The sequence below is a fragment of the Vidua chalybeata genome, chromosome 20, assembly GCF_026979565.1.
Source record: "Vidua chalybeata isolate OUT-0048 chromosome 20, bVidCha1 merged haplotype, whole genome shotgun sequence".
NCBI classification, from domain to species: domain Eukaryota; kingdom Metazoa; phylum Chordata; class Aves; order Passeriformes; family Viduidae; genus Vidua; species Vidua chalybeata.
Window position 1 is genome coordinate 3,786,511 of NC_071549.1, and position 12,321 is coordinate 3,798,831.

At 42.3% G+C, this 12,321-nt stretch overlaps 1 protein-coding gene across 2 annotated transcripts in view; it reads right to left on the reverse strand.

Moving 5' to 3' along the window:
• SPNS2 (SPNS lysolipid transporter 2, sphingosine-1-phosphate) overlaps nt 1-12,321 on the reverse strand; it is a 134,594-nt gene that overhangs the window by 64,707 nt on the left and 57,566 nt on the right. For both annotated transcript variants that reach the window (XM_053961541.1, XM_053961542.1), the window contains exon 3: nt 7,886-8,022. In XM_053961541.1, coding sequence (XP_053817516.1) covers nt 7,886-8,022 — 137 coding nt within the window. The remainder of the gene's footprint in view (nt 1-7,885; nt 8,023-12,321) is intronic.

A 12,321-nucleotide genomic window follows, 5' to 3' on the forward strand; every position in this document is an offset into this window, starting at 1 on the left:
CAATTACAGGGGGCCCTCACTGAGACCCTGTGCAAATCAGCATTGAGCTTTGAGCCTGCTCCTGGGTGCTCTCCCAGCACAAATCTCTGTCCACCTGCTCTAGAAAATGCCTGAGCTCCAAGGGGCAGGTCTGACAGTTCAGTGCAAGTAACTGTCCTCATTCCACTGAACTGGAATCACAGCCTCTGCAGCAGCACACAGAGAGCGAGTTCTGATGCTGAGCAATGGAGATATCTCTTCTTTCAGTACCCACAGTGTTTGATTCAGATACTGTGTGATTTCAGACCAGTTAATGACCTAAATGTGCAGGATGCACATTTATGGACACACAGCTGGAGTGATTTGAGAAATTTGAATAGGACATGGTGCCAGACTGACCCCACCTGGGGAGGGTGGGACGTGGGGGGTGCATATTGATTGCTCTCAGGTCCCAGAAGGGAGAGCAAAACCATTCCTATTCCAGACACTCTGCAGATGGGAAATGCAATGTGTGGTAGAGATATTCCTTATGATAGTTACTTGAAGTTCATTTTTCTCATCACAGGAATAAGCTGTCTGAGTAAGCTTTGGAACTGTGCTGTGTCTCTCTCGTGGCAGCCATCACCAGCTGTGTTTTCAATATCTCTTCCCAAATGCTTCACAGATACACGGACACAGATACTGGATGGAAAAACCCCAACATTGAGCAGAAAATGCACTTCAATTTCTGATAACACCTTTGAAAAGCTGCCTGCTCTCATAGATAGGCTTTTTTGGGTCTGATGCTCTGAGAACACCTTAATCTGGTTTACATTTATAGTTTCCCTTGGAAGAGTGACAGATACAAAGGGACAAGGTAAGAACATAAAACGACCAGGAGACAAACACATGACAGTAATTCCGCACTCTACAACTATTTCATTTATATAAATCTTTCCCAGTGCTTCTGTCCTTGGTTAGCAAAATCTGAGGGAACAGTGAGGACCCAAGATTCAGGAGTTCAAATCATTGCACTTGTCTGTGCAAGAGAAAATGTTCTTACAGGAAGTTTCTCATGCAGTATTTGGAATCAGCTGTGCTGAAGATGATAGCAGACTTGACAGATACCCAGAATACCTTAAGACCAGCTCAGTCAGTGTTCCATTATTAAAGGAATAAGCAATAGTGTATTTTTTCCTACAGTACACCTCGTATAATCCATATGAAAAGATGTGAGATAGTAAAACTTACAAGAGCACTGGGAACAGCACTTGGAAGGAACAGCAGGTGCCTTCTTGCTGGCGGGGGTCAAAGAAAAGGTGCCTTTCAATTTCCACATGGTGGTGATGCTGGGTTAATGGCTGGACACCATGATCTCAGACGGCTTTTCCAGCCTTAACAATTCTATAATTCTAAAAAGGGCTGTGGGAACTATCTCTCTATAAATTACCTCCTTTCAGATATACAAGAGAGGGACAGTGGGGCAGAATCAGTCCATACAGGATTCCACTCTGCAGTGTAAAGAGAGCCTTTACCCTTTCCCTCTCTTACTGGCATTTCTGAGCCACCTAAGTGCAGCACAGTACCTCCTGCACCTGGCACCCACTGACCCCAGTGCCCCTGGCACAGCAGCTGCACTCTGGGGAGGAGAGAGCTCTGACAGCTGGCAGAAGAGGAGATGCACAGATTGCCACATCTCGCTTTAGAGAGCAGAGGCCACGCAGGAGGCTGAGGGCATCTTGTGGTGCAGGGGGCACTGGGGCAGAACAAAGGGGCAGAACTGCAGCTCAGAGGGATTTGGGAGCTGACACCACCCACACAGAGAGCAGCAGCACCCACCTGACCTCCTTCTGGTAACAGAGTCCACAGCAGGTAGTATTTCTCCTGAGCAGTCTAGCAAAGGCCAAATGTGCAGAAATCCAAATGTCAACAGCACGTGCTTGTCTGCAGGGCTCCCGTGCCACATCAAAGCTGGCAAAACACAGCAGAGCCAGCCAAGAGCTTTGGCCATGAACCTCTTTAGTTAGTCCAGCAGCACTTCTGTGACAGCCACAGGGCCTGCTAGGAATTGCTTACGAGGGAAGGGACTGAATGCACACGCAGCTGACTTCCCAAAGTTGCTGGGAGAATCCCTTTTGCCTTTTTTCTACAAGAGAGTTCTGCTCAAAAATAATAGGCCGGAATGGTAGGATATAAACATTCCAGTAATTCATGGTGACTTCAAAGACAACACTCAGTCTCCTTACATATAAAATGTTGGCTTGGGGATTTCAGTTTTGCTTGTTTATGTTTTTCAAGCTGTGTATTTATCTTGCACAGTAGAACCACGGGCACAGGACCTGTATCTTTCATATTACAACTTCTGCCGGAGCACTTAAGACTAAAGGCTTTTTTTTTTCCCATAGTGAATCATCATGTGTAGGGGGTAGATGGATTATGTTTATGTTTTTTAAAATTAACCCAGCTAACCATTTGTTCCATACTGCACACAATTTGTTGTTTCTCTTTTAGAAACTCCTTGAAAGACAAGCTTTAGAAATAAAAATATATCTGGCAAGTCTTTCAGACAGGAGCAAGCACTGCAGACTAACTGGAACTCCACCATGGACAATTTGCTTCCTCTTCCAGAGATAAATCAAAATAAAAGGAAAAGAAAACACTAAGAGAAATACCTATCCAGAGGTAAATTTCAGTGGGAGCAAAAAGGTTTTTTATCATGTTAGCTATATCAAAATCTGAACAGAAATATTTACCAAGAACTGGAGAATTCAAAAGCACATTCCTGGTTTACCTTGTCAATGCTTTACTTTTACATTTTCCAACTTTCTAGCATGTGCAGCTCTGGTGTCTCCCAGCCAACTCACATTACCACAGCCTGCTCTGGCTGCTTATGAGCTACTCCCAGCCTGGTGGAGCAGAAGCCTTTGTCCATTTGTAAGCCAGCACACCTTTTACACAGAAATCAGCTTTATTCAAGATATTTACATGGACATAGCAATATTTTAGAAGACTAGAGAACAGTCTGCGAATCTTCACCTCCAAGCTCCTTCTTGCTTTAAAATAGAGGTGTCTGCCCACGAGGGAGAGGGGTCCTGATGTCCCAGAGGGCTGTGCTGAGAGGGGCAGGAAAACCAAAAACCAAAAACCAGGCACCAAACCCCAGGGCTCACCTAAGACAATCTGCTGCTCAGTCAAACCAGCTGAGAACATTTATCATGACTAATAGATGTGGATATCCAAGCAGCCAGAAACAAACTCTCCTGATAACTCTCCTGATGATCACTCCTGATAACCAGGTCGTTTCATATTAAGCTGTTCAGAAAGAAAGAATTGGTGCAATTGGGATTACAGACCCTTTGCAATGACATCTTGGAATATAAAGCACCTCAGGGTGATCACCACGTGCAATCAGGCACTGTGCTCATGAAAATGCTTCCTAGGGAAATAAACTGGTTACTTATTACATCAGAGTTTATATTGATACAGAGGAAGACAAACGTATATTTAGCTTTTTGTGTGGTTAGAAACACATCCAGGTAAAGAAACTCTATGAAGATTGTGCCCTTGGTTCATTACTTTGGAATATGACTCCATACCACACAAAAGCCTATTGATTTTTTGTTGATTTATTACAGTTCATGAACCAACAACCAGCAAGTGTTTTCCCCAAATGCTTGGCAAAAGCCAAAAACAACACAAGAAAAGGTTTTGCAGGTGAAAGTGTCAAAAGTTGTGCTGGTAGGTACAGACCTGATTTAAAGTCAGGTTTAAAGGGAGAAAATCTCTAAGCAGGTGTTTGTATTTAGAAAATATAAATTAAGATACATACATTATTTATTGAAGCTTCTATAAATGGAGTTAATCTAGAGATAAGTCTAAATATGTACCAGCTTTACATAATTTTATATTATTGAACAAATTTGTTAATGATTTCTTAATGGAACTTTTATTTTAGCAAGTGCTAAACAGTGTTATAGAGCAGAAATGTGCAAGTACCAAAGCAGAGGAGGCCTCATGTCTTATCTTTCTACAGAGAAATTCTGTACTAACATAAATTATGAGACAACATTAAAAAATGAGCTTATCAATATTATCTCAGTCTTACTACTTCTGATGATTTTCTTTAGTTAAATTTATCATTAGCTATTTTTATCCGTGGAAACAGGTGTATTTATGGAATCACTCTGTGATATAGTATTTATTTGGTTTCTTACTGTGATTTGTTTCAAAATTAATTTAAGATCTTATGAAGAATAACCAAACTTTTAAGCATGAGTTGTCCTGTTTCCATTTTGCTATATGTGTAATTCATGCATTGCTCTTTTCTTTCACTCTCTATATGCACTGGAACTACCCCCAGATTTTGGCCTGATTTTCTTTTTCATTGTGAGAGCCTATTATCTACCTATTTAGTATCTACCAGCAGATAAGACATTAATTCTTCATTTATTTGACAGTCATTATTCCATTTTAGGAACCCAAAGATACTTGATAATAAATAACTAATGATATTTTAAAAAGGCAGTGCTCTCTAGCAACTGTCTTCATGGCACATGTATCCAATTCCTGATTTATCTGCTGATTTTCAGTTACTTTTTTTAACCCAAGCAGAATAAAATAGCATTTAGGCAGTATCTTAGATGAGCTGTTTACTGCACTCCAATCCTTTTGTGCTGCTTTTGGCTGGGACAGAGTTAATTTTCTTCCCAGCAGCTGGTATGGGACCATGTTTTAGATTTGTGCTAAGAACAGAGCTGATAACCCAGGGATGTTTTCATTACTGCTGAGCAAGTGCTTATACAGAGTCAAGATCTTTTCTGCTCCTCACCCCCCAGAGAAGGGCTGGGGGACACAGGAATTGGAGAGACACAGCTGACCCCAGGGATATCCCAGACCACAGGGCACCATGCTCAGCAGATGAAGTTGTGGCAAGACAGTAGGACAAATAAGAATGAACATGTCTCTTTCTGTAAATTTGTTTGCACAATAATCTAGTCATTGACTCAAACAACAGCATTTTTCATGGCTTCCTTCAGATGTTCAAATTTTAGCCAGGATCTGACACACTACCAAAGAGCTTTACAAACTGGGTGCCTTCAGAGTTCACCAGCTCTGTAGCTGCTTTTGGCCTTTGTTAAGCTGTCTCTTTCCATTTGCACTCCAGATTTGAGCTGTGTGGCTGTGCATTCTATTTAATTACACAGTGACAGGATGCAAGAGGCACTAGGCCCCATGAAAATTTGAAGAAAGGCAACCCCTGAAGACAGGGATTCTGCTATTCCTCCTGAAAGGCTACTCTTTCTCACCTAATTCAGGATTTTTGGTGCTGCCACATAAAGGAGTTCTCTAATGGGTTCAGCCTGTGTCAACTTGCTCCTTCCAGCCCTGTGTTCTCATGTCAATTTGGATGTGAGAACTTCTCTACTCAAAGTAGTTTTACTACTGCTTTTATTTCTGCCAGCAAAGGGTTTTTGATATTTCAGCTCCCTGTTCTCCTTCCCAACAAATATATATACTGTCTTAAAAGAAAAAAAAATGTTGAGAGAAAAAGCAACATTTTACTCCTCAAATGAATCCTAGACAATAAAGATCAGGAAACATGCCTACATGAAAAAAAAAAAAAAAAAACAAGCTCTTCTCTGACCCTTTTAGCAAGTCAGGAATTCACCTTGTTCAATGTGGCATGTCTTCCCAGTTAGGGATCCGTCCTCCAACATGGACATCAAAGTGGGAGGGTGAAATACTTTCCCCCACAGCCCCCTGGAGTTATTAGGCTAGCCTAGATCTGAGTGAGCTTTGGGGGAAATATTTCAGGGTTAAGGCAAAAGATTCCAAAAGAGGCTCTAACCCCCGATGTGGTCCAAGACATTCATTCCCTGGGAGGAAGAGGGAAAGAGAGTGAACAATGGAAAAGCATGGCCTTTTCCACCCTCCTGCTCAGGAAAGGACAACTGGCTCCCAGCCAATTGGGTCCAGAAAGGAAGGAAGGGTTAAACTAACATGGTTACAGCTACAGGGGTCTCTGGGGGGGAACCCATTCCCCAGAGTGATGCAACAGGAGGGATAACATGGGAAGCTGGATTATTCTGAGGACTTTGCTCAGCTGCTGCAGCCACTGGGTAGAGAACACCCTTACAGCAGCTGCAACATTCTCCATTACCTCCTGGAGTCACTAACAGGACCTCTGGATTAATAGCTAAGTCTTCTGCTGGAGTTGAGGATGGCAGGAAAATCAGGACAGGGGATTTTTCTAAGTGTTAGGGTGGTTTTTGTCAAGATGGTCTTTGGGGTCCAGAGTTAGTACTGATGCATATCCAGGATGGCTTAATACAGGTCTGGGTATTTTGATCTTGTTTCTCTTATGACTTCCAAAACACTGGGTTTGGATTCCAAACATATGCTACTGCCACTCTGAGCCCCTGTACACAAACAACCATAAAGATTAATATATATTAATTCCTGAACTACTTCAGCTTATAAGCCCCAAATTCTAAAACTGAAATTCAACTCTGAAAACATCAGTCCAGTTCCAGTGTTCCCCTACCTCCAGCTGTGGGACCCAGTTGGCTGCAGGGAGGTCAATGAGAACCTAAGCATAAATATATGTCTGTAACACAAGACATGTTTATAAGAAGGTCATTGGTTCTCTCTAAAATGCTTCTTTCTTTGGGCTCTGATCAAAGCTGCTTTTGCAGAATGTTATGAGAAACATTTAAAGAAAAAAATTAAAGAGAAAACAAAAAAATCCTCCCTTATTTTAGATGAGAGGCATTCTTTCCCTGGAAAAGGTGCTTCCTGGCCAAGGGTAACCCAGAACAATTTCCTGAGTTAAAGGCTTCCACATTTGGCCATATGCATTTTGCTTTAGAAATGCAGCAACAACCAATCCTGGTGAAAGTCACACTGACATGAGTGCCACTGCCTGCTTTAAGTGGAAACTCTCTTTTTGTAAAAACTGAAGAGCATGTGGGTGGGCAGGATGGAGAAGGGTGGAGAGGTTTAGTCCCTGGTTGTCATTTAGGCGTGACCACAATGCTGCAATCTCTGGAACGCAGCTGGACAGAAAGGATGAGGAATGTCCCTGCCTCCCTTGGGGAAATCAGTCTGATGATGCCAGGAGCTGTGATTTGTCTCTGCAGGAATGTTGCCACCTGCAGCAATTAAATCTCCATCATAATATGATTTAAACAAGAGGATATTTCCCCCCCCCCAGAAACTGCCAGATCATTGTTTCCTCCAAATGCCTCTGACAGACAAGAAAATTAATGCAGTGAGGAGTGCTCAGAATGGGGCACTGCAGCTGTCCTGCGAGCAGAAGAGGCATACAGAGCTTGTCAAAATTAGGTGAGCCTGACAACTCCATCAGCAGTTTCCCAAGACAAATCCACAGACAAGTGTTAAAGGAGCTGAAACTGTGATCTCTGTGCTATCATCCACCTTCTCTGCCTTAGTGGACAGAAACCAAAGTGTGTCTGTAAAACCACTGCTGGGTGCATTTTGTTATTCCACATACCACAAGCAGACTTCCCAACAAAATCCAAAGGCTTCAGTTACATATTAGAAGACAAAAGAACCACTGTGTAGCCATGGATTCATTTTCCCAAGTCTTTTGTAAAGCCTTTTAAAGCTTCTTTAGGATCTCCCTCAAAACAAAGCCCTTATGTCAACAGAAACTCTTGCTTAGACATGCTTCATCTTTTTCTTTTTATGAATATGCACGATCAAAGGATGACAGCTTTCAAATTAAGCAAACACATTTACACAGAGCACACTTCTCCCACAAAGGTCAGATAATACAACATGCTAAATGTTAAATACACACGAGAGGGATATGTTCCCCTTGAGCACACTGCCATGGGGAGTTATTTAGGAATATATTGTCCATCTTTTCAGAACACTCTGCAAAGCATCTTTGCAAAGATCTTACCTGTTCAGTGATGAAGGAGCTTGAAAAAGTGACAGCTGACCAAAAGAAGATCCCACAGCTGAGAATGATCTTTCTGTTGAACCGGTCACCAAGGTAACCAAAGATCGGCGCCGCGACCATGAAACTACAGATAAAAACTGCAGAGGAGAGAAAAAGGAAAGAAACTTAATAAACATCAGACCAAGAACAGGAAGACTAATTTTCTGCAAGCCAAATCCTCTAGAGAACAGTTCCAAATAATTAGACATTCTGCAGCCCTGCCTTGCAGAGTTGTGCAGGCCGATAGGCTTTCTGAAGTCAGTGCTTCCTTAATCAAACAGATTTTTCATTCCCAGAGAAATTTCAGACCAGTGAATTCATATTACTTGAGAGCACCAGCCCCTCACAGTCAGCTGAGCTCAGATCTGGGGATGGGCAAAACCAGGACAGAACAAATTAAGAGCTTCTGCTTAAAAGTTACTGAGAAGGTGGAGATTGGAAGGAGTTTCAAGCAAACAGAAAACAAGGCAAGGGCTCCTTGTCGGTTCTTGCAGCAGACACCTGAGAGAAATGGGCCACAGAAGCTGAGGTTCTTTCATCCTTCCCTCCTTCCTAATTAAAAGAAATTATGAAACAGTGAGGAACACCAGTAAACACCACTATCATCCTACTGACACCAGCCCTGTTTCCTCACTAGGTCCTTTCACCATCACTAAACTTGTATTTAAACCCATCACTGAGCAACAGCTTCATTAGAACAAAGAGTTTTAACCAACAAAGTCCAAATAGGCCAGGATTGTCCTCATCTGGAAGACTTCAAGTTGACCCTTTCTTCCCTCCAAAACCCCCAAAGCATTAACCTAAGAGCTCCTGTCATGTAGGAATGAGGCTCTTGACAGTGTAACTTCTGCAAAATCACCTCAATTCAGAGTTCACTCCTCTGCCCATCTCAAAACAATCTGAGAACACCTGAGAACCCCCTGAGAACACCTGAGATGGGGCGTTCACACCATGTTCCTTATTAATTTGGATTTTGGCAGAAATTTCCATGTTTTAAGATGATTTATACCTGGCTTTTTTCTGTCCACATTAGAGAACTGGATAAGGGCAATTAATGGATGTTATTGGTGTGTAGTATGAAATCTGACTATAACTGGCTGTCTGGGATTCAGCAACTCCAGAAGGATTTGGGTAGGACACCAGAATACCTAGAGATCTCTCTACAGTCACACAGTCCTTACACTCATTTGTTTTCAAGTAGGTCTTTGAGGGCACTGTGGGCTTTTGGCATAGCCTACACCTCAGCTGTCTACTTTTCATTGTATAAAATGGGGTGGGGGGATAGAATAGATAAAAAAAAAAAACCAAAAAACAAAACAAAACAAAAAAACCCCCACAAACACAAGAGCAGAGCACACACCCCCTTTCGGGTGGAATGTGCATAGAAAATTAAAATGGTTAAGAACCAAATAATGAATTTTTCATGGATGATGATTTGTGATAGTTCAAAAATGTGCAGAATGCTGAATTATGATTAAATGTATTTTTTTTAGTATATTAAGATGTCAAAGCAGCTTTATAAATAATACACATCCATTTGCATCTGTGTTTTGTGACCCACGTGTGTATGTATTTTGCACTGTGATATTTGAACTAAATTATAGGATTACTCTTTTTACATTTAGAGTAAAATAAATCAAGATAATGGAGAAATGTTAAGGCCTGAAATGCAACACATGCAACATATCACACATACTTCAGTAGCAATGCTATGGACAGTTTTGCTGTTTAGCTCACACATAAACTCTACTGACAGAACTCAGTCCCTGCATCTGTCCCAAAATCCTTGTGCAAACAAAACCTATGAATAAAACTACAAGCAGTGTTTTCACCTCTGTTTTACAGAGAAACTAGACCAGCAGTAGCTCACAAATCTCTGCTCAGCAATGGCACATCTGCACTGGCCCCACTCCAACAAGGCACTTAAGCACATGCTTATATTAGGCACTTTAGACTCATCAATTCCATGATTAAGTGCTTTCCTGAATTAACACCAAGGGCTTGGCACTTTGCAAAGCTGGTGCAACAACCTGGCACGAAGGATACGTGGCTGTTCATTGGGAATGAGAAGCAGAAAATGACTGTGACTCGTCCAGACCAGTGTGACCACTGCAGTTTGATCTTTCTTTTGGAAGGACACTACAATTCATTCATCTCAGAATCCCATATTCTGCCATTTTTATGATGTAAAAAGACACAAAACTGAAAAAGCTTCCAAGGGAAAATTAGAAACATCCAAGTCAGCATCCCACCATTTCAAATATCAAATAGTATGGTTAATTAAACTTTGAGACATGCAGGGTGTGATTCAAAACTCACATTAATCAGTGGGATTATTAGCTTCAATGATCTCTGGATCATAAATGAAAAGTATAATTCTGGAATTTGGGCAAAATGGACAAAGCTACTCTTTCAAATAAAACAAACAAAAAAAAAGATTGCCCAATGACTTTCCAACAATATACATCCTTCTGCTGCTCAAATCCCTTTGGAGGATTTATTTTTGGAAGACTCTGAGCTGTGAGCTTTGTCAGTGGTAAGCAGCTGGCTTGACAGTTCCACTAGGTGTAAAATGAAAGGACAACAGAGCCAAATAAATAACAGGTAATGGAACACAGCTGTCACAAGAATAAATGCAATTTATATCAAAGTATTTATGACCCAAATATGCATCAGAGCATTGATTGACTCAAATAAATGCAGAGTATGATGGCTGTGTGGTCTGTCAAAAGGATTTTCCTGTTACAGGCATTTCCCATGAATCAATTTTTGCAATTTCTCCTGCCAGTGACAGCCGAGACTCCTGAACCCCAGCCTGGGCTGGCAGAAGAGAGGTGAACAAAAGTAGGGCACATACCCAGGTGGGATGGAAATCTGAGTTACTCTAGAACAGGAGGTTCTATGAGGTTCTGTGACAACTAAACACTACAAAGGAGAGACATCATCCAGAAGACACAAAACTGCAGCATATTCACTTGGAGAGAGGGGCAGCAGAAACATGTTTAATCTGTAGGCAAGAGGGCTGAGCATAAGGCAGAGGGTTGCATTCCAGTAAAGGAGCCTGGCACTTGTGCCAGCCTCTTCCTCTCTGGCTTCTCTCCCTTCTTCCACAGCATTTTCTGTTCCTTGCACTCACCCACTCCCAAATTAATAACACTGAAGTGACACCACAGAAGCTGCTGCTTCAGCTCAACCACAGCCACAAATCTTTTCTACTAGGGCAGCAGTGGGACAAAGGTTGGCATTGCACTTTGCTCTTCCCAATCAACAGCTCCTCTTCCCATTTTCACTTAGAGACATCCCAGAATATTACAGCTCTTGAAGAGATATAGAGTGCAAGTCAGGGCGGGGTTAGAAACCCACTGGGATTTAAGATGAGCTACTGCGAAGGCAGTGATGGCACTGGGAGCAGCTGTGGGCAGGTATAGCTCTGGCAATCCCATTATGGATGTGTACAGATCATTTCTCCTGGTAAATGATCTCCAGCAGTGCCAGCAAAAGTGGCTCAGTCCCAGCACAGGGTGGAGCTGAGATACATTTCTGCAGGAGTAAATTATCATGTGAGCAAAGGATGAATAAACAGACACAGAGTGAATACCATCAAGGAGGGAGGTTCTTTTAAGTACAGGTATTTTCAAAAGGAGAACCCATTTGTCTTTATTCCTCCCTTTGTGGCTTAGCCACTGAAATGCTGCCTGTGGTGAGAAGGCAGGAAGAGTGTAATTGCCCAAACAGGATGGCTTGGTGTCTATTTCTGCCTCTGGATGCCTGTCCCACCCTGTACAGGTGCACAAGCACTTTCTCAGCCAGCACTGCCCAGCTTTTTCTGTGCATGGCTGGAATTACAACAATGTGCGGCATAAAAAGTCTTACACATCCCACCCAAACACCCACCAGACAAGGAACTCATCATCCCAAGCCTCTATTGCTGCTGCATGTACTGCAGCTTCAGTCCTGTTTCAGGACTATGGCCAGAGAGCTGCTATTCAGACACACTTTCCCCTCTCAAGAGCTGCCTGTGTACCCAGGGGAAAAGTAAATCCAACAGTGGAAACAAAGGAGCTGAGAGAAGAGGAAGGAACTGTAGACTTTCTATTTAACAGTCACAAAAAGCTCCTGCCTCCTGGAACTAGACGCCATCACTTTTATTTTTCTCTTCTTTCTCTCCAAACAAAACTTTACCAGGTTGACTTTACAGCTATTCCCTGAAAAGGCTCTGACCTGACAGCTCTCCTCCCTGTGGTTCCAAAGACACTTGTCTCCACCTCACTTGCTCTTGTCTTTAGTGGACTTTTGTTTAGTGGACTTATCAACCCAGAGATAATCTCAGAGAGGGGCTTCTCCTGCCAGCAGACCATCCACAGAGTAGAATCAAGAAGGAAGAGAGGCAGTGACAG